This window comes from Camelina sativa, chromosome 11 (genome assembly GCF_030686135.1).
Source record: "Camelina sativa cultivar CO46 ecotype springtype chromosome 11, ASM3068613v1".
In the NCBI taxonomy this organism is placed as follows: Eukaryota; Viridiplantae; Streptophyta; class Magnoliopsida; order Brassicales; family Brassicaceae; genus Camelina; species Camelina sativa.
In genome coordinates, this window is record NC_141890.1 from 13237428 (window position 1) to 13263286 (window position 25859).

At 34.9% G+C, this 25859-nt stretch overlaps 2 protein-coding genes and 2 pseudogenes across 3 annotated transcripts; 1 reads left to right on the plus strand and 3 right to left on the minus strand.

Annotated features, from left to right (window-relative positions):
• Nucleotides 1–6332: 6332 nt before the first annotated feature.
• LOC104727954 (jacalin-related lectin 45-like) lies at nucleotides 6333–8889 on the minus strand. The gene is made up of 5 exons (XM_087472387.1): nucleotides 8566–8889; nucleotides 7809–7952; nucleotides 7295–7726; nucleotides 6726–7190; nucleotides 6333–6649 (listed from the first exon to the last, which is right to left on the minus strand). The coding sequence occupies exons 1-5, from the start codon at nucleotides 8887–8889 to the stop codon at nucleotides 6341–6343; spliced, it is 1674 nt and encodes a 557-aa protein (XP_087328513.1). The 3' UTR covers nucleotides 6333–6340.
• A 71-nt stretch (nucleotides 8890–8960) lies between these two features.
• LOC147933921 (uncharacterized) lies at nucleotides 8961–10732 on the minus strand (annotated as a pseudogene).
• Nucleotides 10733–16287: 5555 nt separating this feature from the next.
• LOC147933922 (uncharacterized) lies at nucleotides 16288–17957 on the plus strand. Its single transcript, XM_087472388.1, has 2 exons — nucleotides 16288–16626; nucleotides 17025–17957. Exons 1-2 carry the CDS (start codon nucleotides 16288–16290, stop codon nucleotides 17955–17957), a joined length of 1272 nt encoding a protein of 423 aa, XP_087328514.1.
• Nucleotides 17958–18341: 384 nt separating this feature from the next.
• On the minus strand, nucleotides 18342–20992 carry LOC104723315 (cysteine-rich receptor-like protein kinase 21; annotated as a pseudogene). Its single transcript, XR_015570975.1, has 4 exons — nucleotides 20332–20992; nucleotides 19959–20219; nucleotides 19077–19878; nucleotides 18342–18999 (listed from the first exon to the last, which is right to left on the minus strand). The product of XR_015570975.1 is annotated as a cysteine-rich receptor-like protein kinase 21 (transcript).
• Nucleotides 20993–25859: the final 4867 nt, after the last annotated feature.

Sequence of the window (25859 nt, forward strand, 5' to 3'; positions counted from 1 at the left end):
TTTCTTGTCTTCAGTCTTTCACTTGGTGGCTCCATGTTTTCCTTGGTTTCTACTGCTACCTTAAGAATCATCAATTGCGATAGATTTTGGCTGCAACAAACAATATCTATTTTTCCATGTTTTGAGTTATACATATGTTCGTTCGTTCACACACAAAATTGTAATGATTTCTTAACAATAATTATTATTTATATGTCCATTTCATAATTTCATTGTATTTTTGCTTTCTCTACCTCACTATTTGGCTGTCGCCGTCGTGTAACAACCATTCCGAGATCTCTTTTCTTAGGGTTGATTAAATGTAATTTTTTTTTTAAAGGAATTTGATTTACACATATGCTTAAAAAAGGTTGTTCTTTTTTTTCTTTACATGGCACAAAAAAAAATTGTTTTTTGGATCCCCAAAAAAATGATTGATTATGTCTTATTCGCTTAAAAATTTGCAAAAGTAAACAGTCTAATTCTCAATATTCCACTCACACCAAAACCAAAGAACTCTTAATGTATTTCCTTAAACTTTGTCTTTGTACTGATTTTCAATTACTTTACTATAAAAAAAAACACAAATTTAATACTGTCAACAATGATTCAATGAATATACACATTTTGTTATAACAAGAGGTTTAGGGAATTGTTCTGTTGTATTATTACTCTGTTGTAGAGGATACAACATATATATAGGGATACAATATTAGGGTTTAGGGTTTATACTAATGGGCCGATAATGGACATTCATATAATACAATATATCTATAACACTCCCCCTTGGATGACCATTATAAAAATGTAGTCCCAAATGCGCATATGAGATGCTGCCCCGTTAAAAACCTTACTAGAAAAACCCAATGGGAAAAACCATGGTTAAGGGGAAAAGAGTGCACACGCTTTTACTCCCCCTCATGATTACATCACTTGAAATCTTTGAGATGACCGATCCAATATGATGAAGTAGCTTCTTAAAAGTAGTGGTTGGAAACGCCTTGGTAAATGGTTCGCCTAATCTTCACTTGAACGAATCTGTAGTAAACGTGTATCACCATACTTCTATTGGTCATGGATCTCGCAAGTGACTCATCTTTATAATTATCTTTGTTTCTCACGATCTCATCAATGTATGTCAAAGACTTTGAAGATGATAGTCTTTCACCATTGGAATCATAATATTCCTCTTCAGGTGTTTATCTTTCGCGTGTTCTTTTGTTGTCTCGTTAAAAACCTTTCATGGAAAAACCCTATGGGATAAAAACCATGATAATGGAAAAAGAGTACAACCACGCTTATGATCATATATCTCCCCCTAAAAGCATCATCTTCAGGTTATGCATTATGATCATATATATCATCTTTCCTGAACTGTTATAAACAGCGCTTTCAGGTACAAACTCATATGATCATCAAATATTCTACTGGGTCATTGAACTTCAAGTCATTTGAACCCCTTTCATATAGAAGATCTATTTGAACTTAAGCCCAAATATTCTTTTACACACAATCTTCCAAACAATCATCCTATACATAGGAGTTATTCATAATCTCCTTGTAAAACTTTCTCTTTCAACTCGTCTTCTTAGTATGGTACTTCAAGACCATTTTTCTATGTAAGATGATGTAAGTATCTTGAGATAATATCTCTTTCATTAGATGTCAAATCTGTAACCTCAAGAAATTTCATGAAATATCTGATCTTATAAAATCTGATTTCTCCATCTTTCAGGAGTAATATTTCATCACTGATTATTTCTCCATATCTTCATTGGTATGTGAAATCTCTACCAGAGATAAGATAACATTTTCATGATCAACATATTTGTACTTGTTCTTGTACCTTTCTTTTAACAAGAATCACTTGTAAGTGCTGAAGAGACAAGAGACACAAATAATTTTTCTTTTAACGAAGTTCAGCAAAGGCCTACGTCCTCAAACTTTCTTGAAAATACTTTTTAAACACAATTACAATTAGTGTTCAATCTCGGATTTACACAACTCTAAGATTTTCTCTTAGATTGTTCCCGATCTATTTTCAACCCACAATGAGATTCCTAAGATCAACAACAATGATCTATACCAATGATTCTCATAAGAAAAACTCTCACCATTTACTCCCCAAAGGTGTCAAAAGGCATCAAAACGTTTTCTCACTTTAACAACGTTCTCGAGAACTATAAAATATTGATTTTAGCAATATAATCACTTTAAGGGATACTTATGACAGTTTGAAAACATGCTGGATAGACTGAATCAAGTCTTACTCTTACTGTCAAACTCATAAGGGATCTAAAATAGTTGCTTCCACCATATAAGAGTGCATTTCTCATAATAATAAATATCAAGTATTTATGAGAATCATTGTACTACTACATGTACTTTATTTCTCATAAAGATCCTCTTATGTCCCACTCATTTTACACTTTCAAGTGTAAGGACTACAAATCCAAATATTATCTCTTTAAGAGACTTAAACTATTTCATAGTTATTTCTTTCAATGATTAACAAATCATTCTTTGTGTACACTTTTCAATAAAAGTTTCTATTAACCGCGGTTTATGATCCTCGATTTTATCCATAACATCATCAACTGCAACATTGCATGCAAACATATTTACGACGTCGATTTACTCTTTGGTTCCTTTTTATTCTAGACATGACTCAACTTGTTGAGATTTCTTTTCATTATGATTCTCAGGTACCTGAATCTCTTTCTTACTCATGTCTACATCTCTTCTAGAGATTTTCCATAACTCTTTGCTTCCTCGGTGCCATATTAATTTATGCTCCTTTTTCTTTTCCGAAGATGCTTATATTTGGAACTATAAGTCTATCACACATCATGTGATCCTTAGACTTACTAGCAGTTGATCTTATCCTTCTAGGATATTTATTTCAATTGGAGCACAACTGGTCTATGTGACTTTGTCACTCAAGGTCAGAAAATGGCTCTTGCATGCTTTTAGCATCTTTGCAAACTTTGCCAATAAATTATCTTTTTAATTTCTAACGCACATTTCTTAGTACGAGGATCAAGATAATTTCTTACAATATATTTTTTTACCAGCTGTTTATTTTCTCCCCCTCATGTTGGAAAGACTGACTCACTAAAACAGTCTCTGCATCTCGAGCCTCAAATTCTCGAGATATTCAATCTTTAAAAGAGATTCATATCCAACATATTTCCAACATTCTTTCAAATTCCATCTTATATAACTTTGGTGGAGCAACCAGAATGTATAACACATTTAAATGGAAGATATCTGGTTTCTGACCTAAACCAATTGTAATGAGGGAGTACTCATGATTATTCGTTGGCATGATGCGAATTACTTGACATATAAAATCATTTTTGTCAATTACTTGGCATGGTTTCACCACCATTGTAAATTAACCAAATACTCTTGCAAACACCATGTTGCAAGTTAATAACAAACATATATAGTGGATGATCAGTCCACAATATCGCTTTGTATACATACGAGAAAATTGACATTATCCAGATTCATGGGGTCGGTGAAAACCATATAATCGGTTTGCTTTGTAAAGCAGCACACATAATAAATCACAAAGAAAACTCTTTAGGTTCTCTAATAAATATTTTCAGAAATTTCTGATTATTCTTTCGCATCACTACTAAACCGGAATGGCTTAACCGGTCATGCCAAACAATGAGATTTTCACAAAGCATTTTATCTTCTAGATAATGCATGTAATCTCTAAAATACTTTTATTGCCTTGGGTAATACTTATGATTTCAAAGTATTTTCTTCGCATATTGTCTCAACATGATTACTTTTCAAATCCTCAAGATTTGCTTTTTCATATGAGTGATTATACTCATTTTGGGTTTGAACATAATCTTATATTTGTTCCATCACCTCTATATGTGGGATTCATAAATTCTCTCCCTCGAGATGATGACATTTCATGTCTATCAATCTCGATTTGAATTCCACTTTGTAATCAATAACATTCTCAAATTGGGTAATATATTATATCTTAGACCCTTTCAACTTTGAGACTAATTGGGAGATTATAACACATAATTATCAAATTATGTTCCCATAGGCAATAATATATATATACTCTTCAAGAGCTTTCAATACTTTTTCTACTACTTCTTAATATTGTAGTAGAATAGTGGATATTGTCTCACACTAGCTTCTTTCATCATCATCATATATATATATGAGATATGTATTTCTTATTTACTTATAGTGGAGACACTAGTCGACTTAACCGCGACCATATATATATATATATATCATACCCACATTTATAGCCATTTTTATAGCAACTTTCTTATCATTGATGTGATATTTTCCTTTTTCTTTGCATAAAGTCATATTCAGTTTAATGAATAGACCAAGCCAATAGGATGTGATTTACATCAACATCTCATAATTTTACACAGTCACAAAAAAAATAAGATTATCATATTTTTTAAAAATATATATATATTTTTACTATATTGTGTCTTACATGACAACAATATTTTGTGACAAGTAAAATATATTTTCTCTAATATATTTCTAACAATGATATTATATTCTATTATAATCTTGGTAATAAGTGAAATTAAATTGTTTGTATATATTCTCCTATAGACTTTTAGTCATTTACTTTCTTTAGATTATTCTAAAGAATAAATGCATTTTTATGATCATATACTTGGACTTAAACCTCTCCATAGAAGTGATGCCAAGAAAACAAAATCAATAATTATTATTTAGTAATTTGTTACTAAATTTTCAATGTATTCACCAAAGAAGGTTGGAGACATGATTTAAAATATTTCATCATGATATTATATCTAATTTTCTTAGATTTAATTTTGTGATTAAACAAATAAAGTAAATCACAAACATTATAAACAATGATATAAATGAATGCTAAATAAATATTAAGCATCATTTCTTTATATATATATATATATATATATTTTAAAACGTTTTTATTTTTTTACTTAAGATTTTATCATAAAATCTAAAACGTTTTACCAAAAAATATAATTATAATAATAATATAGTTATATATATATTGTTTTTTATTTATTAGTAAACCAACAAATACTGAACAATTAAAACATTTTTTTTCGGTGAATCATCCAAGTAGATATGGGTCAATCTGTTATACAAAAAAATAAGTTTTATATAACGAAGCCATGAATATATTATTACTCTGTTGCAGAGGATACAACATATATATAGGGATACAATATTAAAGTTTAGAGTTTATACTAATGAGCCGATAATAGACATCCATATAATACGATATATCTATGACACATTGAACTATTTCGTCCAATCCGTGAGAAAAAAAATTAGAAGAACGCAAGAATAGACAATGTGAATCTACTATAGCTTCACTTGATAAAATAAAATTTAAATAATTGGAAAAACAGAGCAAATTAATTATAATGATTGTGTGAGAATATATATATACACTAATATCAATTACAGTTTAAGAATATTTGGCTACATTTATCGTCGCATATTTTGTATCCATTTAAATGAGTGAGCTGTGTAAAACTATAGCTATAGTGTGGATCACATGTTTTACAAGTCGGACATATATAATATATTCATTCCTCGTACGTTGCCAAGTCAAAATTAACATAATAATTTTGGATTGTCGTTTTCTCTCTCGTCTCAAAAGTAAGTGACGAATGACTTTTTAGATTGTCGTTTTCTCTCTCATCTCAAAAGAACTACAAAAAGCATAAAATTCCTGTTTTCGCATGGTTAAATTATCGTTCGTATTTGTGAAATTTTAGTAACCGTTCCGTTTCCACTTACTTCTAAACAGTAGGTTTTATTGAAATTAATGTTTTGAATACAGCTTGGAATAAATTTTTTGACATTGTGAAAAAAGGTTTCAACATTGTGAATTATTGATTCTGACAAGACTCACAACTATATTTCTTTTACCAGTGAATGTGAAACTATGTGATATTGGTAGATCTCGCTAGTGGAAAATGAGTTAATGTGATAGTGACAAAATATGCATGTAATGGTAAATGCACCTTTTGCTTTACATGCCACTTTAGATGCTTGTAATCGAAAGATCATTTTGTTTCTGTTTCAGTTATTAATTTTTTTTTAGTGAATTAAGTTAAGTTTTGTTTGAAGTATTTATATAACAATATGTATAAGTATAACACATTCTTTATTGAAGAAAATTAGATAACTAGTGTAAATATAAAAATAGAGTACTTCTTTATTCAAATGGAAAAGCCATAAGGCACAATTAAGGAGAATACTAGCAACAACAACCATGAAGATGACATAAAAAGGTAATTAAGAAGATGACATAAGGCACATGCTTTTGCACTTTATAAATAAAAAACTTTTAAGGGCTATCGATTGGCTTGACGTAAGCACCAATTCGATTAAGAGTATCATATGAAGACATGCCATGGAACCCAACAATCTTGTGACCTTCCATCCCCAACACGAACGATTCGCCCACATACTCAGAATCTTCTTCTTCGTTTCCCAACGCTTGATATGTTATACCCTTGTTTGTCTTGAACTTAAGCATCGTTATGTATTTGAATCCAATCAGTTCAGTCAATTCACGCGCTATTCCATCGTTATGTATTTGACCGTAGTGTCCTTCAACGGATGTGATGTATTCATCTCCTAACGAAAGCTTAAACTACACCAAACATAAAACTATATTGACATTAAAAAGTTCATTGGGTATTAATAAATTCGAGAAATAGAGCAAATACCTCTTTGATATCATCACCTGGGATGATCTTCACGTGATCGTTTCCATTTACAGTTTGGTACTGTCCGTCGGCGTATCCGTTGACGTACTCGAACTTGGCCGACTTCACAGCTGAGTGTTCGCTTGATACCATTATCTTGTAAACACCTTCGTGGATCCCATCATCCCACTCCTCGCAACCAGGATTCCCACCTTTTGCTTCTAGTTTCTTCACTGGAGGAGCTACCACCACCGCAAAATTTGCTCCGAGAGCAGTGACACAATTATCGTAAGACCTTCCTCGGAACCCGACAAGCTTATCAAACCCTTTTGCCATGAGGACGAATTTCTTACCCTTCGGTTTCCCAAATACCTCAGAATCTCTATCTCTTGATGTTTTGAAGGTTAAAGACGAAATGTAACCAAATTTATCGTAAAATCCCTCAATGGACTTTATGTACTCGTCATTTTCATAGTCCAGCACAAACTGCAGAACCAGGGTTACATTAAGCAGTGAATATTGAAAAACAGAACATGGATTCAAGAAACCAATATTTTTTTTGGTTAAATAAGAAACCAATATTTATATACCTCTTTACGTTCTTGTAGTATTTTGCCGTGAGAATGAGTTATCAGCTGATCTCCATTACTGTACTCGAATTCAACGGAGATGTCACGATCAGCATCTTCTCCAACACGAACTTTCCTCACAGAGTCGTAAACCCCATCGTCCCATTTCTCCCCAAGGAACCCACCATGAAGTTCTAGTTGCTTAAAAACAGGAGGAACGAGAATAAAGTGAGCTCCTATAGAGCAGAGAAAGTCACCAAAGCGACCATGGAGCCCAACAAGTTTCGTTCCGTTTTTGCCTATCACGAACTCATTGCTAAGCAAACCGGGCGAACCAAACACCTGAGATGTTCTCCCGTATGATGTCTTGAACTGAAGCTGCGACACCGGAAACTTAAACCGAGCAATGTAATTTTCATCCACTGTGAAATTTTCAAGTAGTTTAGGGTTTAACTGAAAAAAAAAAAAAAAAAAACATTGCAATTACAAAATGGTACAACCATAAGTAGAACAGAAAACAGAGCAAACAAACAACCTCCACTAATCCAGCAAACAAAATGTTCTCGATTTTGATGGTACGACTCCCATCATCTCTAACCGTTCCCCAAATCGATGTGATGTATTTGTCTGGGTGATTAACTTCAAACTCGGCCTTAAACACAGAGCAAAACAGAGCATTTTTTCATAAGCAAAGCAGATCATTTAAACAGAGCAAAACAGAGCAAATATATAAACAAAGCATATCATTTAATGATTCCCTGAGAGCATTCTCCGACACTCACTTTCCTCATATAACAAATGTATAGATGAGAGAGTAGAGAGACTTGGTAAAAAAAAAGGAAATGAATGGTGAAAGTAAAATTTAGAGAGAGTAATTTGTGACCTTTAGAAGTTCTTAGCTCTTGTTGTGAGAGTCGTGATGAATGAGTTGTGGTTTATGTGTGTATTTAACGACCCTTTACTTGAAACTGTTTGGTATGGTATGGACTGTTTGGTATGGACCCTTTACTTGAGTTTTTTATGTGGTAAAGATAACTTCTAAGTTCTAAGTGATAGATTACATTTAATTTTAACAAAAATTATTGAAGAACTTGAACAATTGTCAAGATTCACATGTAACATTCATGCCTACTTTATTGGTGTTTAGTTGTTAATAATGTAAAAGTGTTTGAATTATATTTTGCAAGTTTCAATTGGTATTCATCATTAAGTTATTAAAAGTGACAAAATTTCTATTTTACTTTCAAAATTGCAAGCTACTACTTGGCTATGGCATCGAATACATAACAGACCTCTTCTTGTGGGATTTTGTCTGATCCATCTCGCCATATTGACCATGAGGACTTGTTGTTATGGCTTCTCAATTCTGATTGAGTAATAGGGGCACATTGGTCAAATACACCTTTCTCCAGTAGTGTTTTCAAAGCATCATCTATTATCTCGTCTCTAAGTGCACCCCGCTCCAACGATAGCTTTAACTCTATCTTCGCAATAGTCGCATTGGTTCTACGATCCACCTCTTTCAAAAGTTCTTCAGCAATGACACAATCCACAACCACATGAGTTGAATCTCCATCCAGACTTTGCGAGTTTGCAACCTTGATTTGCCTCTTCATTTTACCTCTTTCTTTGGGGGTGCTATTTCTAACTTGTCCAAATTTTTTTTGGTTTTTGAACCAAAGTGTAGCTAATCATAGGTAACTGTGCTAACCCCCCCCCCCCCCCCATGCCAGTCCTCTTTCTTAAAAATGTGTCCATCTTGAAGCTTATCCAAAATGTATTGGACTCCCATATCGTCAAATTCATCACCCCAAGAGTAATCTTGAAGGTCACAGTCACAGTCTGCAGTGTCGAATATGCTTTGAACTTCAATCTGCGTTGAAAATAAAAAAAATATCAGCATCTTAAATCCCAAAGAGTATGAAAATTAAGTTGTCTAATAGATTATAAAATTTACACTCGGATCATTCTCGATTTCTGTAATTGTGGAATTGTGGAAGGTCTTAAGCATAGTCAATTGGAGGACCGAACGATCAGTAAACCTCAACTCATCCTCTGTTTCAGGAAGGTATTTTTTCAATAGCGGAATGGCATAAAGAAACATCAGTTGGAAGGAAAGTGTAAACCTGTGCGTAGATGTATGCGACTAGTTAAATTTGTCAACTAGTTTCTCCACACAATCCACTTTATCTCCAACTTCAACCATTTCTATGTCTTACCAAATGCTACACGCCCCCATGGATATTTGGCAAATGCATCAACATCTTTGACCATCTCCACAATTTTTTTGGTCACTCTAACAGTTGATGAGTCGCAAACCAATATACCCTCAACTATTACAATTAGCGCCAATTGTAACCTCCTTGCGCCATCCATTTTTTTCCTTCGGCATCCTCTTGTCTAGTTTCAACATATTCACAATCTCTTGTATAGTGTATGATTTCTTTGGTCCTAATAGACTCTTACAGTAAGGTTCATCACCTTCCCCTGGATTCTGTATTTTCGCAATATCGTTTTGACTTGGCAATTTCCCGCAGTTCAGACCAGTGGCAATAACAAACTCTCTGAGGGAAAATCGTATGGGATGACCGCCATAAACAAACCACAGCTCATGTCTCTTCTTAGTAACAAGTGATCGACAAAGGATTTGATGGAACAGTTTCCCTGACAGCGAGCTCTTCCTTACTAGTAGTCGGAACAGACAAACAAACGGGGAAGACTTAAGTCACTCAAACTCTTTCGTCCCATCTAAGACTTCAACAATGTCGAGGAGATATTCTGGCTTCGAGTAAGAGTTGATATGTCCTTTCTGAGGATCAATTAGTTGCGAATAGCCTAGGAGGTAGGAGCTCTAAATCACTCCGTAAGATTGTTGGATGTGGGCTCATGTTCCTGTGTGGTAAATAACAAGAGACTTTACTGAAGTATACGTCATCTCGATAGACAAAATAATGGTTGACAAGGTGTAAATCCGATAGACAATATCAAAATTAGAGTAGACCAATTCATAACAACTTTGCGTGGTAGACATTAATCTTCCACATTGTAGACATTAATCTGTTGACAATTGTCTACTAGTATACAATAACGAAAGACAATATCGAAGTTAACCTTATCTCGATAGACAAATATTGAAGGACATCATCTAAATTCGAATAGACAACTTCTGAATCCGAATAGACCAATTCATATGAACATTTTCAAAGTTTACAGATCTGGTCCTTAAGGTTACGGGAACCTACTGCGATGTCGTCCACTGGAATTTAAATAATTTTTAAAACCTGACCGTGACGTGTGGGCAGTCGGGAAATCCCCTTGGGTTTTCTCGTTGACGGAAGCAGAGGGATTTTTTGGACTACTGTCAATTTATTACTATAAATAAAGATACAAATATCGTCGGGCAAATGAAGAAAAGTACCCTTCTACGGTGGCATATAGTGTTGAGAAATTCATCGCCATCGCGAACTAACGATGTCCCAATAAAATTTCGGACCCACACCAAACTTCGTCAGCCGTCCTACCAGAGATAATGAAGACAGTTCAGTAAGCGGATTTTTTATTTTGTTAAACGGTGATGCGAGTAACAAACACAGAGCCGCGTAAGAGAGACCTGCGTAGAAGAGAAACTGAACGACGATTCGGTTTCGGAGGTTAGGGTAAGAAGGTTAATTTTTCTTTACTAATGTTTGGCCGAACGATATTTTTGTAATTCGTTTCATACCTAATGCCATTGCTATAGTAGATTTCGAAAGGTGTAACCGATTATGGCACATTCGAAAAGATTTTTTACTGTTTATGGCACTTAGTTAGTTTTCTCATGTTTATAAGTGTGGTCTATGCAAATCTCGTAGACTAATGTGAATAAGGGTTGTAACTTGTAAGTGAGATTGTGAAGTCGAATCAGTATGGGCAATAATATATATATTATAACTAAGTGAATAAGGGTTGTAACTGAGATTTTTTAATATATTTTTATACAATTCAAGTAATATTTTTTTTTTTTTGACCTCACAAATTCATATTTTCTCTTCTCTTTCTAAATATAGATTTGATTTGGACCTCAATTAACTCATAATTTCATATTATAGTTTTATACATTTATTTATCATTATATTGATGATGACATATTAATAACATAAAAATAGGATGTGTTTCTCTCTAATGTTGACACCTCAGTTTTTTAGTTGAAGGAGGAGTTGACAAATCAGTTAAAATATGTAACAAATAAAATTATAACATTAACATACATCAGTTTTTTGTTTGCCTACATGGATAATATTCATTCTTGTTTTGTGCACAGCTTTTAATTAAGTTTGTCTTTTTGTTGCAGTGGTACAAGATTTGTCTTCGTAATGGGCTCTGTTTCATTTTTAATATTCTTCAATTGGGCTCTCTTACCCTTTGGTCCACTAATCTGTTTCGATTGGAGTATTCTTAACCGCAAAAACAACTGTACATAGAAAACAAAGAAAACTTTTCTTAATTGCAATTATGTTTTTCTACATTATTACATTACCTACACTGCTACACAATTTGTTTTAGCTCTTCTACCAATAGTATGTAGCACAATCACTAGAACGCATCCAAGTTGCTAAAATAGATTTTTTTTTTAAAACATATAACTTACAATACGTCACTTATTCAATAAAAAATGCAAACAAAGTCAATGTTATCAAAACCTGCATGCTAATGATTCATTTAACAAGTTGATAAACAAGTAACATCTAAAGAAAAAAAGAGTAAAATCTAAAATACCAGTTCACATTTATCATTTTATTTATAACTTGTAAAATCTTAAATAGATAGCCAATTAAATTAAATAATACAGTTAAGCATTTCATGTATAATAAAAATCCTTCTATCTTCCACATCACTTTTATCATTAGTCAATAGTATTGATTTGTGATATTAACAAGTTATGATTAGTTACGTTATTCATTTCTTTTGTTTATTTTTGTCTAACGCTTTGGTAATCTAAATGTGGGAACAAACCATACAATTACTCCTGGACCAAAAAAAAGAAAAAAAACCATACAATTGTTTAATCTACACTTCATTCTAAGAGTGAGCTACGTTAATCTCTCGATGTGTGGAGGATAAACATTAGTTGTTGGATTCTTCATTCTTGGAGCAACATACATAAATTTTACGTATTACCAAACAAAAATTATCATATGTCTATCTTATTTCATGCATTTACTAAGAATATAGATGTGATTTCTTTTACGGTGATAATTGCAGTGTTTGAATTTTTGTTAAGCCAATTATACAATTAAATATATCCAACTTAAAATGTAAACGCATAACAAATACAACGAAGTTATAAACCATTGTAGGTTTTTTTTCCCAGTACATTTCTATATTTTATCACTGTGTAAATCATAATTTTTATGATTAACATAATTTCAGAAAATTAAAAATCATATATTTAATATCAGATGCATTTAAAAACATATTAAAAATATCCTGCGGCATCGAGCGGGTCTAACCTAGTATCATATAAATATCTCAACTGTTAATATCCTATATCTTCTATAGAATTGTTTTCAATTCTTTCTACTGAGAGATTTCATAATTGTTGCTGCCTCCACAACGCTCTTAGGGGTTCTTCTCTGCAAGTCGGCTTCGTAGTGTCGGAACGCAGCGTCAAGAGCCTGGCAGAGAAAACAGGTTTATCATCAATTCATAAACCAGATTACAATGCAAGTTTTGGCTGGTGAAACCGGACATATGCAATGTGACTTGACCAAGAAGCTAACCTGTTGCATGGGATGAACCAGTAAAGAAACCTGATGCTGGAGATCAGATTGCACGGACTCTTTCATCGCCTGAGTCATGAATGGGTTAATATCACGGGGACAATACACAGGAATAATAGACCATATCTAATAAGCTTCAACTACAATCTTGAGCCAAGTTTACCCAAATTTTTCATGTTTGTGTTGCATTGGTATGGAGAGATTAGGAACTACTGTTCTAATGGATTACTCCGAGTTGCTTATTATATCAAAAAGACTTGAGGAATTTCATAACATACCTCGAGTTGTGAATAACCATTGGACATTGCATCCTTCAGCCTACCAGCCTGCATAGTTACATATAACATCCTAGCATAAAGAACTTGCTCTTGGTGTAAGATTAGTTCGAAAATTTCCTTAGAAAGCCAAGGAATCTATGTATATAGCAAATTCTGGGATGGGGAGATTTCTGAAACAGAAAGAAAAGAAAAAATTTTACCTTGGTATGAAAATATGTAGTTGTTAGGGTAAGATGACCAAAAATGTCTCAGTAATTCTTTTATTGATGTCAAGAACTGCAGACGAAAGAAATTTTACAATGCATTTGAGGGCACAACAGAATAGATAGGCATTTTCATATAACCAATCTCTACTTATCAGTATATAATAGAGCTTCTCGTAACTTGGGATATTGGAAAAATTTGGAACTTACATGTAAAACTTGAAGATCCTCCATTTCTGCTAACTTGGACATTCTCTCCAATCTCTCCTGATTAGAGTCTCTGGTGGTTTCACTATCAGCTTTTCTTACTACTAGGGGTAATAAAGATGGATAACGAAGTCAGACAGATATAAAGTGTGGCTTTGGGCATTGATCAGCACAGAGAAAAGCAAAAGTAGAATATAATATAACAGAATGAAACAGCAGACCTTGATTAACCCGTGTGATAGCCTCTGCAACAATCCTCGTATCTTCTGACTCAACATCTGCTTTCGAATTTAAAGAATAACTTAGCACCATTGTAAACTTACCACCAAGAACTAAAGTCAAAAAGGCCAAAAATACATGTTTCTATTTCGTGAACTATACAAAATCGAAAGAGGTGCTTAGAGGTGTTTTTACCAAAGATTTATAACATTTTTTAGAGTTAAATATTAATGATACTTAAACCATTCATAATATTTTAAACTTTCTATGGAAGTATTTATAGTATTTTTAAACATTCTATTAAGTTTAAATATTTATAATATTTGAATCTTTTAAAAGTTTCAATAATTATAATATTTTAAACTTTTCAACTACATCTAAAGTTTCAATATTGTTAATATTTTAAACTTTTTAAAATATTATAAAATTTTGAAGATTTTTAGAAGTTTTAATTTGCTATATTAAACCAAATAAAACTTTTAAATTTGTACGCTTGATAAGTTTCAACCGATACGTTGTAGGTTGGATCGGGTTTTTGCAAATGAATAGTGGCATGATTTGTTTACTGATTCTTTTAGGGAATATTTACCAAGGATTGCATCAGATCACATGTCGGTGATAGCGGTAATTGAGAACAAAATTCGCCGGGGTAAAAACAGCTTTCGCTTTGATCGACGTTGGCTTGACAAGGAGGGTCTTTTTGGAGCCATTGCGGAGGGGTGGGATGTGGGAGGCGGTTTACCGTCTACTTCTCTAGTGGACAAAATTACTACTTGTTGGCGGGCTATTTCTCAGTGGCGAAAGCTCAGGTTCCGTACGGGCGGGAAACAATTGAAGATTTGAAATCTAAATTAGCGGCAGCCCAAGAGAATGACAGTACAACGGTAGAGGAGATTGCGGAGCTTACTTGGCGATTACGGGAGGCATATCGGGATGAGGAGGTTTATTGGTATCAGAAAAGTAGAAGTCGGTGGATGAGATTCAGGGATCATAATACCAGTTATTTTCATGCTCAGCCAAAGCAACGTCGGGTCAGGAACCGACTTGTCGGTCTTCATGATCAACATGGTACTTGGTCGACAGAGGAAAGTGTGATCCAACATACTGCGGTTTCGTATTTTCAGGAGCTTTTCACTTCATCGGATCCGTCAGATTTTGAGGAGAGTCTTGCCGAGATCGGTGTATCGGTTGGGCAGGCTACAAATGATTCCTTAACGCGGGAGGTTTCCGAATCAGAGATTAAGCAGGTGTTGTTCATGATGCATCCGGATAAAGCTTCGGGACCGGATGGTATGACGGCATTATTTTATCAGAAAGCTTGGAATACGGTTAACGCGGATTTGGTCCTTCTGGTTAATTCCTTTATTCAAGAGGGGGGTTTTTGACAAACGGTTAAATGAGACAAATATTTGCCTTATTCCAAAGGTGGAGAAACCGACCATGATGTCTGAATTACGTCCTATTAGTTTGTGCAATGTTGGGTATAAAATTATTTCTAAGGTCTTATGTCAACAACTTCGCGAAATTCTTCCGGTTTCCGAAACGCAGTCGGCGTTTGTGGCGGGTCGTTATATTTCAGATAATATCTTGATCGCACAGGAGCTGTTTCATGGGCTTTGCACTAACCCTTCGTGTAAAGGGAAATTTATGGCCATCAAGACGGATATAAGTAAGGCCTATGATAGGGTGTAATGGCCTTTTGTCGAGAATCTGCTTAGAAGGCTTGGTTTTTGTGAAAAATGGATATCTTGGATCATGTGGTGTGTGACATCAGTCCAATATAGGGTCTTGATTAATGGTCATCCTCATGGATCCATTATTCCCGATAGAGGATTGAGACAGGGCGACCCTCTGTCGCCTTATCTTTTTATTTTGTGTACGGAGGTGCTTATTGCCCATTTTCGGAAAGCAGAACAAGCGAAGCAACTTACCGGTATCAGGGTTTCAACTGCTTGTCCTCCCATCTCTCATCTATTATTTACGGATGATAGATTGTTCTTTCGTCGGGCGACAAAGGAGCAGTGTGAGGTGGTGTTGAGGATCCTTAAGCAATATGAGCGGATTTCTGGTCAGCAAATAAATTTCCAGAAGTCCTCTGTCCAATTTGGACACACGGTGGATGTTGATCTCCGGGAGGAATTAAAGGGAGTTTTGGGTATATCAAACTTGGGCGGGATGAGTTCTTAGTTAGGCATCCCGGAGAGTTTAGGTGGCTCTAAGAAATTTTTTTTTCTTTTGTTCAAGATAAGTTACAAGCACGGGCTAGTGGGTGGCCCGCTCGGTTGTTGTCCAAAGGGGGTAAGGAGGTGATGATTAAGTAGGTAGCCACGGCGGTCCCTATCTTTGTGATGTCATGTTTCCGTCTCCCAAAGACGGTCACAAGGAATTTGACCAGCGCCATTTCGAATTTTTGGTGGAGCTTGTCTGGGCAATCTCGGGGTCTCCATTGGATCGCCTGGGACAAGCTGTGTTTCAGCAAAGATGATGGAGGGATGGGTTTTAGGAGTTTAGATGATTATAACACGGCATTGCTTGCCAAACAACTTTGTCGCCTTATAACAGTTCCGGATTCTCTTTATGCACGGGTGTTTAAAGGTTGTTACTATCGGCATTCTGATACTTTGGATCCAATCAAATCTTACTCGCCATCTTATGGGTGGCAGAGTATAGTTTCTGCTCGCTCTCTGGTTAATAAATGACTGATTAAACGAGTAGGATCTGGTGATTCCATTTCGGTATGGACTGACCCATGGATCCCTACCCAATCCCCGAGACCAGCAATGAGCACATGGCTCCCTTCTGACCCTCTGCTACGAGTTTCAAACCTTATTGACAGGAGTTCTAACTCCTGAGATATGGCTCAACTTGCCGTTACTTTTGTTCTGGAAGATGTTGCTATAATTTCTGCCTTACCTTTGCGACAACCGGACAAACCGGATTTGCTGGGATGACATTTTACTAAGTCTGGTAAATATACGGTTAAGTCAGGGTATCATATTCTTCGTTCAAATATGACGACTCCAGCTGAGTCGCAAGTTTTGGGACCCAGCATTATGCCGCTTCAGGCCTTTGTGTGGAAAATTAGGTGCCCCCGAAACTCCGTCATTTTATGTGGCAAGTGCTCTCGGGATGCGTGGCGGTTACGGCTAATTTACGGAAACATGGTATAGGTGATGATGTCATGTGTGGTCTTTGTGGTTCTCGGGAGGAGACAATTAATCATGTCCTCTTTGAATGCTCCCCAGCGAGACAGGTTTGGGCTTTGTCGCAGTTTCCGACAGCCCTGGGTGTCTTTCCATTGAGATCAGTTTTCACTAACATGGATTTCCTCTTTTGGAGGTTTACCAATGTTCCAACACAGGAATTCTTTCCCTGGATTTTGTGGTACATTTGGAAGGCGCGCAATGACAAGGTTTTTGGTAACCTGGATTCAAATCCTCTTGCTATCTTACGGATAGCAGAGGATGAGGCAAAGGCATGGGTTCTGGCTCAGACAGAGGATATGGTATTCGATCCGACGGGTAATAATGCGGCTGTACTCGATAGGAATAGGGGATTCACATTCCCTCGGTCCTCCTTGAGTTATATTTGTTTTGTAGATGATTCTTGGAAAGCAACAGATAGCTATGCGGGTAGAGGATGGTTTTGTACGTCACCTTCAGGTAGTGACCCTTCTATGGGAGCTGCCAACCTTCGACGCTGTCTCTCCCCTCTTCATGCCGAGATTGAAGCCCTTATTTGGGCTATGCGTTGCATGATCGGGGCGGACAATCAATCTGTCGTTTTTCTCACCGACTGCTCCGACTTAGTGAAAATGGTGTCTTCACCTTTCGAGTGGCCAGCTTTTACGCCTTATTTGGAGGACATACAGGCGGATAGAGAGGAGTTTGATTCTTTTGCTTTGGTCTACGTCCCTCGCTCTCAAAATGGTAAATCAGATAATTTAGCACGACGAGTTTGTGCAGAACCGCATTTAGTTACCTATGTAAACAATGTTCCTTCATTTTGGCTTATTTAAGCCATTTTTGTATGCTGTTGTCACAAAAAAAAAAAAAGAAAAAAAAAAAAAAGAAGATAAATCAAGCTTCCTGTTCATTCGTAGTTGGAAGGATATTAGTCTTATTTATAATGGTTTCCATCTATCGTCTAAAATTTTCTAGCCGATGTGGAACGTTGTACATACTTTTATTTATAAGTATTATAATATAGAAATTTTACATAATTTTAAAAATGTTAAATATTGAGATGACTGATTGCGATTGGTCATTTAAAAAACTTAATATAGGCAATTCTGAAATTTTTTTAAATTGTTAATTAGTGAGATGGCAAATCCCTATTGGTTGTTTTAAATCCTAGGTGTACAGCTTTTAGGAGGTTGTAGCTTCTACTTTTAGCGTGTATGTTTTGTGTTAATATCTTATTTCTAATTTTATATACATAAAATTCAATTTATAAACCGACCCGGTTCTTGCTAAAGACAAACAAAACCAATTGGTGTGATTCTACTCAACCGGATAATCATACTTCTTGGTTCTTGCAGAAAGTTTAACAAAGTTACTAACTAAAAAACAGACTCATTTACTCTTCTTTAATAAATTTTATCTCCTGAAGCAATGTCTCTATATTAGGCCTATTGTTTGGTATCTCTTGTGTACAGCTTATCCCAATCCTCGCCAATGCAATCGCCTCTTGTTTATCAAACTCTCCACGGAGATATTCATCGATGAAACCGTTGACTTCTCCATCTTCAGCTGCAAGTCTCAGTGAAGTTGTAAGCATGAGTTTGCCAGATATTATCTGGAGTATGATAACTCCAAAGGCGAAAACGTCGGTTTTCTCGGTGAATTTCCCGGTTGTGACGTATTCGGGAGCTAAGTATCCCATTGCTGCACTTGTTTTGAGCGCTGAGAAGACCATATCATCTGCTAGAAGGTTGTGTAAACCTGAATCAGCGATTAGTGGGTTGAGTTGCTCATCGAGTAGGATTTTTTTGAGTGAGATGTTTCGATGAATTGTTGTATGCTTCTTTTGTTGATCACTTCCATGTAAGTAAGCAATACCTGTAAGAGTTTTGCGTGTTAGATATACATTTTTGTTTCCTGAAACAAACACAAAGAAGTGATCAAAAGACTTTAACCTTTTGCAATCCCTTTCATGATGGAGATTCTTGCAGGCCAAGCAAGAATTTGATTGGTTTCTTTTTCTTGTAAATCAAGAAAGTTCGAAAGCTTTCCTTTTGAAACAAAATTATAGTTGAGGAAACACTCTCCTCTGCCTCTAGAACAGCAGAATCCGCGTAGCTTCACTAGGTTTTCGTGTGACAGCGAAGATAAAAGCTTTAGACCGTTCATGAATTCGACTTCTTCGTTCTTGCAACTGCTTATGTTGATGCTTCTGATAGCTACCGGAGAACCATCTCTCAGGACTCCTTTGAACACTGAGGTTAACAACAAAGAGATGAGGCTCTTGTGAGAACTCAGCTCCGTTTCTGCTATCACCTAGCGGATCCCATTCTTTGGTGTAGGCAAGACTCACGAGAGGCGATGCACGGAGATATTTTTGCTGATCTGTGCTTAGTCTTCCCTTGGAAAACTCTGGTGTGTTACTAATCTTTTGCTTCCTTCTTCTGTAGCGAAAGAAGGTCAATATACCTGCACCAATCAGTGTTATAGCAACGGTGATCACGCTTGAAATTAACGCAACTTGTGTGAGTTTTGATGAGGATTTATGGCAATGTGTTTGATTGCAATGCTTCTGGAGATATACAGACTCAAAGATGTTGTGAGGAGATGACTTCTCAGTGTCTGTTTCACCCGAAGGCTGCTTGAATTCGATATTTGCTTCCTCGAAAGCAGAACAAGCTCTCAAAGAAGGGAAGTCAATACCACATAATCCGGTGTTGTTCTCAAACTGGAATCTCCCAGCCAACTTCTTGAGACCTTTTACAAGTTTAAAATAAATCAGTCAAGAAACAGAGATAAGCTTATACAAAGACATTTCAAGAATCAGCATAACTCACCAGGAGGAACAAGGCCAGAGAGAGTATTGTTGCGCAAGTCAAGAGTATCCAACTGAGCAATGTTGGCTAGGGTTTTTGGGATTAAACCTAACAGATTGTTGAAGCTCAAATCAAGCCTGCTTAACATACTCAAGTTCCCTAACCTCCAAGGAACCTCTCCAGTTAGTTTGTTGTGTTGCAGAGACAACACATTTAGTTTTTTCAAAGATCCAATGTCATTTGGTATCTTCCCTGTTAAGCTGTTGCAGCAAAGATCCATAACTGCAACAAAAGACAAACACAACCATTCAAATCAAACAAGGTGAGAAGTCGGTGAAGTGTGGTTTAAGGTAGTTCAGCTCTGTGGAATCTAACGGTATAGTAAGATGCTAACCTTGCAAGCCAGCCATGGAGCCTATCTCTGCCGGAATCTCGCCGGAGAAGTTGTTAAAATTGAGATAAAGATCTGATAATTCAGTGAGATTTGTGATCTCTTGAGGTATCTCTCCGGAGAGACTATTGTAATGCAAGTAAAGACCTGATAAACATTTGAGCTCTGCAACCGCCGGAGACAATTTTCCGGTCAAACGTTTCCCTTGTAAAGATATGTTTGCAACTTTCAGATGCTGGTTACAGGCGATTCCTTCGAAAGATCCGTCGCATGGGTCGCCGTTAAACGTCCATGATCGGAGAAGCTTGTTCTCAGGGTCAAGCGACGATTTGAGCTCCATTAAAGCTTTCAGCTCTGCGTTTCCTTGAACAGTTGGTGGAGTTGAAATAAAGATTGAGGGAAGAACAAGTAACGTGACAGTTACGGCAGCCATTCTTGTTTTTAGTACTGATCTTTTAGCTCATTTATAAAAGCAGAGTACTCTGTTTTATAGAGCAGAGTAATGAAGGAACGAATTTTATAGAGCAGAGTATTCTGTTTTGTTTTGGATTTGGAGCTATCTCTTTGTTAGACGAAGACAAGATATTTTTGTGTTTGTTTCTCGGATTTGGAAAACTCTATCTTTCCAATCTTGTGAATAAAAAGTTATTCTGCAGAATTTTCTGGTTTTGGAAGAGAAGAGAAAGAAGAAGAAGAAGAGGAACAGAGGCTGAGCTGGTGTAAAGTGGGAAGACAACACAATGCATTGAATACACTGTCTATGTGAGACAGAGACGTGTACTGCTTTTTGAAAAGGAAAGCCATATTCTTGAATCTTGATGACTTTTTGGTGATCTTTAACAGTTAATGTTCACATTTGTAAGTGGGGATGTAATGTAATTAGGTGTTTGTTTATTTATGTCTATTTGCTTGAGATCTTTGGGTTTATATCACTTTCTTTGCATTGGCTTATGATTTAGACACATTTTTGCAACTTTTTTGGTAATATTATGTTTTGATTTCAAAACAGAAATATGCTTTATAAGTACCAATTTTGTAATTTGTAGACAAAATAAGTAGAAAAATTATTGTCAGCGTATTTATCAAACATATATACGTGCCTTGGTAATAAAATGGGAAAAATGTAGAGTGGCTTTAATGTGAGAAAACGATCTAACAAGTGTAGTTGAAGTTCATGTTTTGGCGATTGGCATCTTTTTTTTCTCCGGTAATTTTTTTTTTTGGTAAAAAAAATACCGGATTAAATGTTCGGGGGATCTCCGGTAATTTTGAAGTGGATGAAATTGTAGATCATTATTATTTTAGTTTTTTTTCTTCTTCCAAATAATCGTATTATAAACCTGCCACTATCAGAATCGTATTATATAGTTTGAGAATTTCGATGTCAAAATTTCCATCAACAAGTCATTTGTATACTAAATCTCTCAGAGAAAGAAAAAGATTATCTCAAAAACCATTTGTCTTTTATTTGTTGGCATTTGAAGATAGAGGAAAGATGACTTTCGAGATGCTTTATCTCTTCTTTAATTACTTTGACCTTTACTTGATTGTTTTACTAATACTTTTGTCATTTTTTCCTTTTTCCAATCTCTTTTTTTTTCACTAGTCTTGTTTGAATCTATATGATGTATTTTTAATAACTTTTGAACACAAAGATTTAGAAAATTGTTCTCTTGTATATTAATCTATTCCATAGGATATAATATATATATATATATATATAATGATACAACTTTAGGGTTTAGGGTTTACACTAATGGATTGATAATGGGCATCCACATAATACAATATATTTATAACACTCTCCCATGGATGACTATTATAAAATTGTAGTCCCAAATGCGCATGTGAGATGCTGCCTCATTAAAAACCTTACCAGGAAAACTCAGTGGGAAAAACCATAGTTAAGGGAAAAAGAGTGCAGCGCGCTTTTACTCCCCCTCATTGAAATCTTCGAGATGACCGATCCAAAATGATGAGGTAGCTTCTCCAAAGTAATGGTTGGAAACGCCTTGATAAATGGTTCCCGAAATTTTCACTTGAACGAATCTGTAGTAAACGTGTATCGCCATTCTTCTATTGGTCATGGGTCTCGCAAGTGACTCATCTTTATCATTATCTTTGTTTCTCACAATCTCATCAATGTATTTCAAAAACTTTGAAGATGATAGTCTTTCACCATTGGAATCATAATATTCCTCTTCAGGTGTTTATCTTTCGCATGTTCTTTTGTTGTCTCATTAAAAACCTTTCATGGAAAACCCCAATTGGATAAAAACCATGATAAGGGAAAAAGAGTACAACCACGCTTATGATCATATTTCTCCCCCTGAAAGCATCATCTTCAGGTTATGCATTATGATCATATATATCATCTTTTCAGAACTGTTATAAACAGTGCTTTAGTGTACAAAACTCATATGATCATCATATATTCTTCTGGGTCAGTGAACTTCAAGTCATTTGAGCCCCTTTCATATCGAAGATCTATTTCAACTTTAAGCCCAAAATTCATTTACATACAATCTTCCAAACAATCATCTTATACATAGGAGTTCTTCATAATCTCCTTGTAAAACTTTCTCTTTCAACTCTTCTTCTTATTATGGTACTACAAGACCATTTTTCTATGTAAGATAATGTAAGCATCTTGAGATAACATCTCTCTCATCAGATGTCAAATCTGTAACCTCAAAAAATTTCATGAAATATCTGATCTTACACAATCTGATTTCTCCATCTTTCAGGAGTATATTTCATCACTGATTATTTCTCCATATATTCCTAGGTATATGAAATCTCTACCGGAGATCAGATAATATTTTCATCATCAACATATTTGCACTTATTTTTGTACCTTTCTTTTAACAAGAACCACTTGTAAGTGCTGAAAAGACAAGATACACATATAATTTTTTTCTTTTAACGAGGTTCAACAAAGGCCTATGTCCTCAAACTTTCTTGAAAATACTTCTTGAACACAATTAAAATTAGTGTTCAATCTCGGATTTACACAACCCTAAGATATTCACTTATCTTGTTACCGATTTATTTTCAACCCACTATGAGATCCCTAAGATTAACAACAATGATCTACACACATGATTCTCTCATGTAGATAAACTTTCACCATTTTCTCCTCAAAGGTGTCAAAAGTCTACAAAACGTTTTCTTGAGAACTATAAAGTATTGCTTCTAGCAATATAATTACTTTAAGAGATATTTTTGACAGTTTGAAAACCTTATGGATAGACTGAATCAAGTTTTGTTCTTATTTCAAACTCATAAGGGATCTACATAGTTGCTTCCACCATATGAGAGTGCATTTCTCATAATAAATATCAAGTATTTATGAGAATCATTGTACTTCTACACGTACTTTATTTCTCATACAGATCCCCTTATGTCCCACTCATTTTACACTATTCAAGTGTAAGGACTACAAGTCCAAATATTATCTCTTTAAGAGACTATAACTATTTCATAGTTACTTCTTTCAATGATTAATCAATCATTCTTTGTGTACACTTTTCAATAGAACATTTTCTATTAACCGCGGTTTATGATCCTCGATTTTTATCAATAATATCATCAACTGCAATACTGCATGCAAACATATTATGACGTCGATTTGCTTATTGGTTCTTTTTTATTCTAGACATGAATCAACTTCTTGAGATTTCATTTCATTATCATTCTCACGTACCTGAATATCTTTCTTACTCATGTCTACATCTCTTCTAGAGAATTGTCATAACTCTTTGCTTCCTCAATGCCATATTAGTTTATGCTCCTTTTCTTTTCCGAGGATGCTTATATTTGGAACCATCAGTCTATCACACTTCATGTGATCTTTAGACTTACTAGCAGTTGATCTTATCCCCTTCTAGGATATTAATTTCAATTGGAGCACATCTGGTATATGTGACTTTGTCATTCAAGGTCAGAAAATGCCTTACAACATATTTGCTAAACTTTGCAAATAAATTATCTTTTTCAATTTCTATCGCACATTTCTTAGTACGAGGATCAAGATAATTTTTCCAATATTTATTTTTGCCAGCTGTTTATTTTCTCCCCATCATGTTGGAAAGACTGACTCACTGAAACAGTCTTTGAATCCTGAGCCTCAAATTCTCGAGATATTCAATATTTAAAAGAGATTCATATCCAACATATTTCCAACATTATTTCAAATTCCATCTTAATCACCGTGGTGGAGCAACTCAACATGTATAACACATTTTAGATGGAATATATCTGGTTTCTGACCCAAACCAATTGTAATGGGGATTACTCATGATAATTTGTTGGCCCGATGTGAATTTATTGACATATAGATTCATTTTTGTCAATCACATAGCCTGGTTTCACCACCATTGTCAATTAACCAAATACTCTTTCAAACTCGAATATATGGTGGATGATCAGTCCACAATATCTCTTTGTATACATACGAGAAAATTGACATTATCCAGATTCATGGGGTCGGTGAAAACCATATAATCGGTTTGCTTTGTAAAGCAGCACACATAATAAATCACAAAGAAAACTCTTTAGGTTCTCTAATAAATATTTTCAGAAATTTCTGATTATTCTTTCGCATCACTACTAAACCGAAATGGCTTAACCGGTCATGCCAAACAATGAGATTTTCACAAAGCATTTTATCTTCTAGATAATGCATGTAATCTCTAAGAATACTTTTCTTGTCTTGGGTAATACTTATGATTTCAAAGTATTTTCTTTGCTTATTGTCTCAACATGATTACTTTTCAAAACCTCAAGATTTGCTCTTTCATATGAGTGACTAAACTCATTTTGGGTGTGAACATAATCTTAGATTTTTTCCATCACCTCTGTATGTGGGATTCATTAATTCTCCCCCTCATGATGACACTTCATGTCTATCAATCTCGATTTGAATCCCACTCTGTAATCAATAACATTCTCAAATTGGGTCATGTATTATATTTTAGACCTTTTTAACTTTGAGATTTGGGAGACTATAACACATTTATATCAAATTGTGTCACATAGATAATATTATATATACTCTTCCTGAGCTTTTAATACTTTTTTTTTCTCTACTACTTCTTAATATTGTAGTAGAATAGTGAAAATTGTCTCACACTAGCTTCTTTCATCATCATATATATATGAGATAAATACCTCATGTACTTATTATTCACTTATAGTGGAGATACTAGTCGACTTAACCGCGACCTTATGATGTGTATATCATACCCACATTTATAACCATTTTATAGCAACTTTCTTATCATTGATGTGGCATTTTCCTTTTTCTTTGCATAAAGTCATATTCAGTTCAATGAATAGACCAAGCCAATAGGATGTGATTTACATCAACATCTCATAATTTTACACAGTCACAAAAAAATAAGATTACAATATTTTTAAAATATTTTTCACTATATTGTGTCTTACATGACAACAATATTTTGTGACAAGTAGAATATATTTCCAACAATGATATTATCTTCTATTATAATCTTGGTTATAAGTGGAAT

Excerpts from the sequence above, each read along its gene's own strand:
- LOC104727954 (XM_087472387.1), bottom strand. The coding sequence starts at position 8,889 with ATGAAGAGGCAAATCAAGGTTGCAAACTCGCAAAGTCTGGATGGAGAT. Across the intron at positions 7,727-7,808 it reads TGTTTGCTGGATTAGTGGAG|TTAAACCCTAAACTACTTGA; the intron begins GTTGTTTGTTTG and ends TTTTTTTTTCAG. Across the intron at positions 6,650-6,725 it reads CAGGTGATGATATCAAAGAG|TTTAAGCTTTCGTTAGGAGA; the intron begins GTATTTGCTCTA and ends TGTTTGGTGTAG.
- LOC147933922 (XM_087472388.1), top strand. The coding sequence starts at position 16,288 with ATGTCATGTTTCCGTCTCCCAAAGACGGTCACAAGGAATTTGACCAGC. Across the intron at positions 16,627-17,024 it reads TAGTTTCTGCTCGCTCTCTG|GTGCCCCCGAAACTCCGTCA; the intron begins GTTAATAAATGA and ends GTGGAAAATTAG.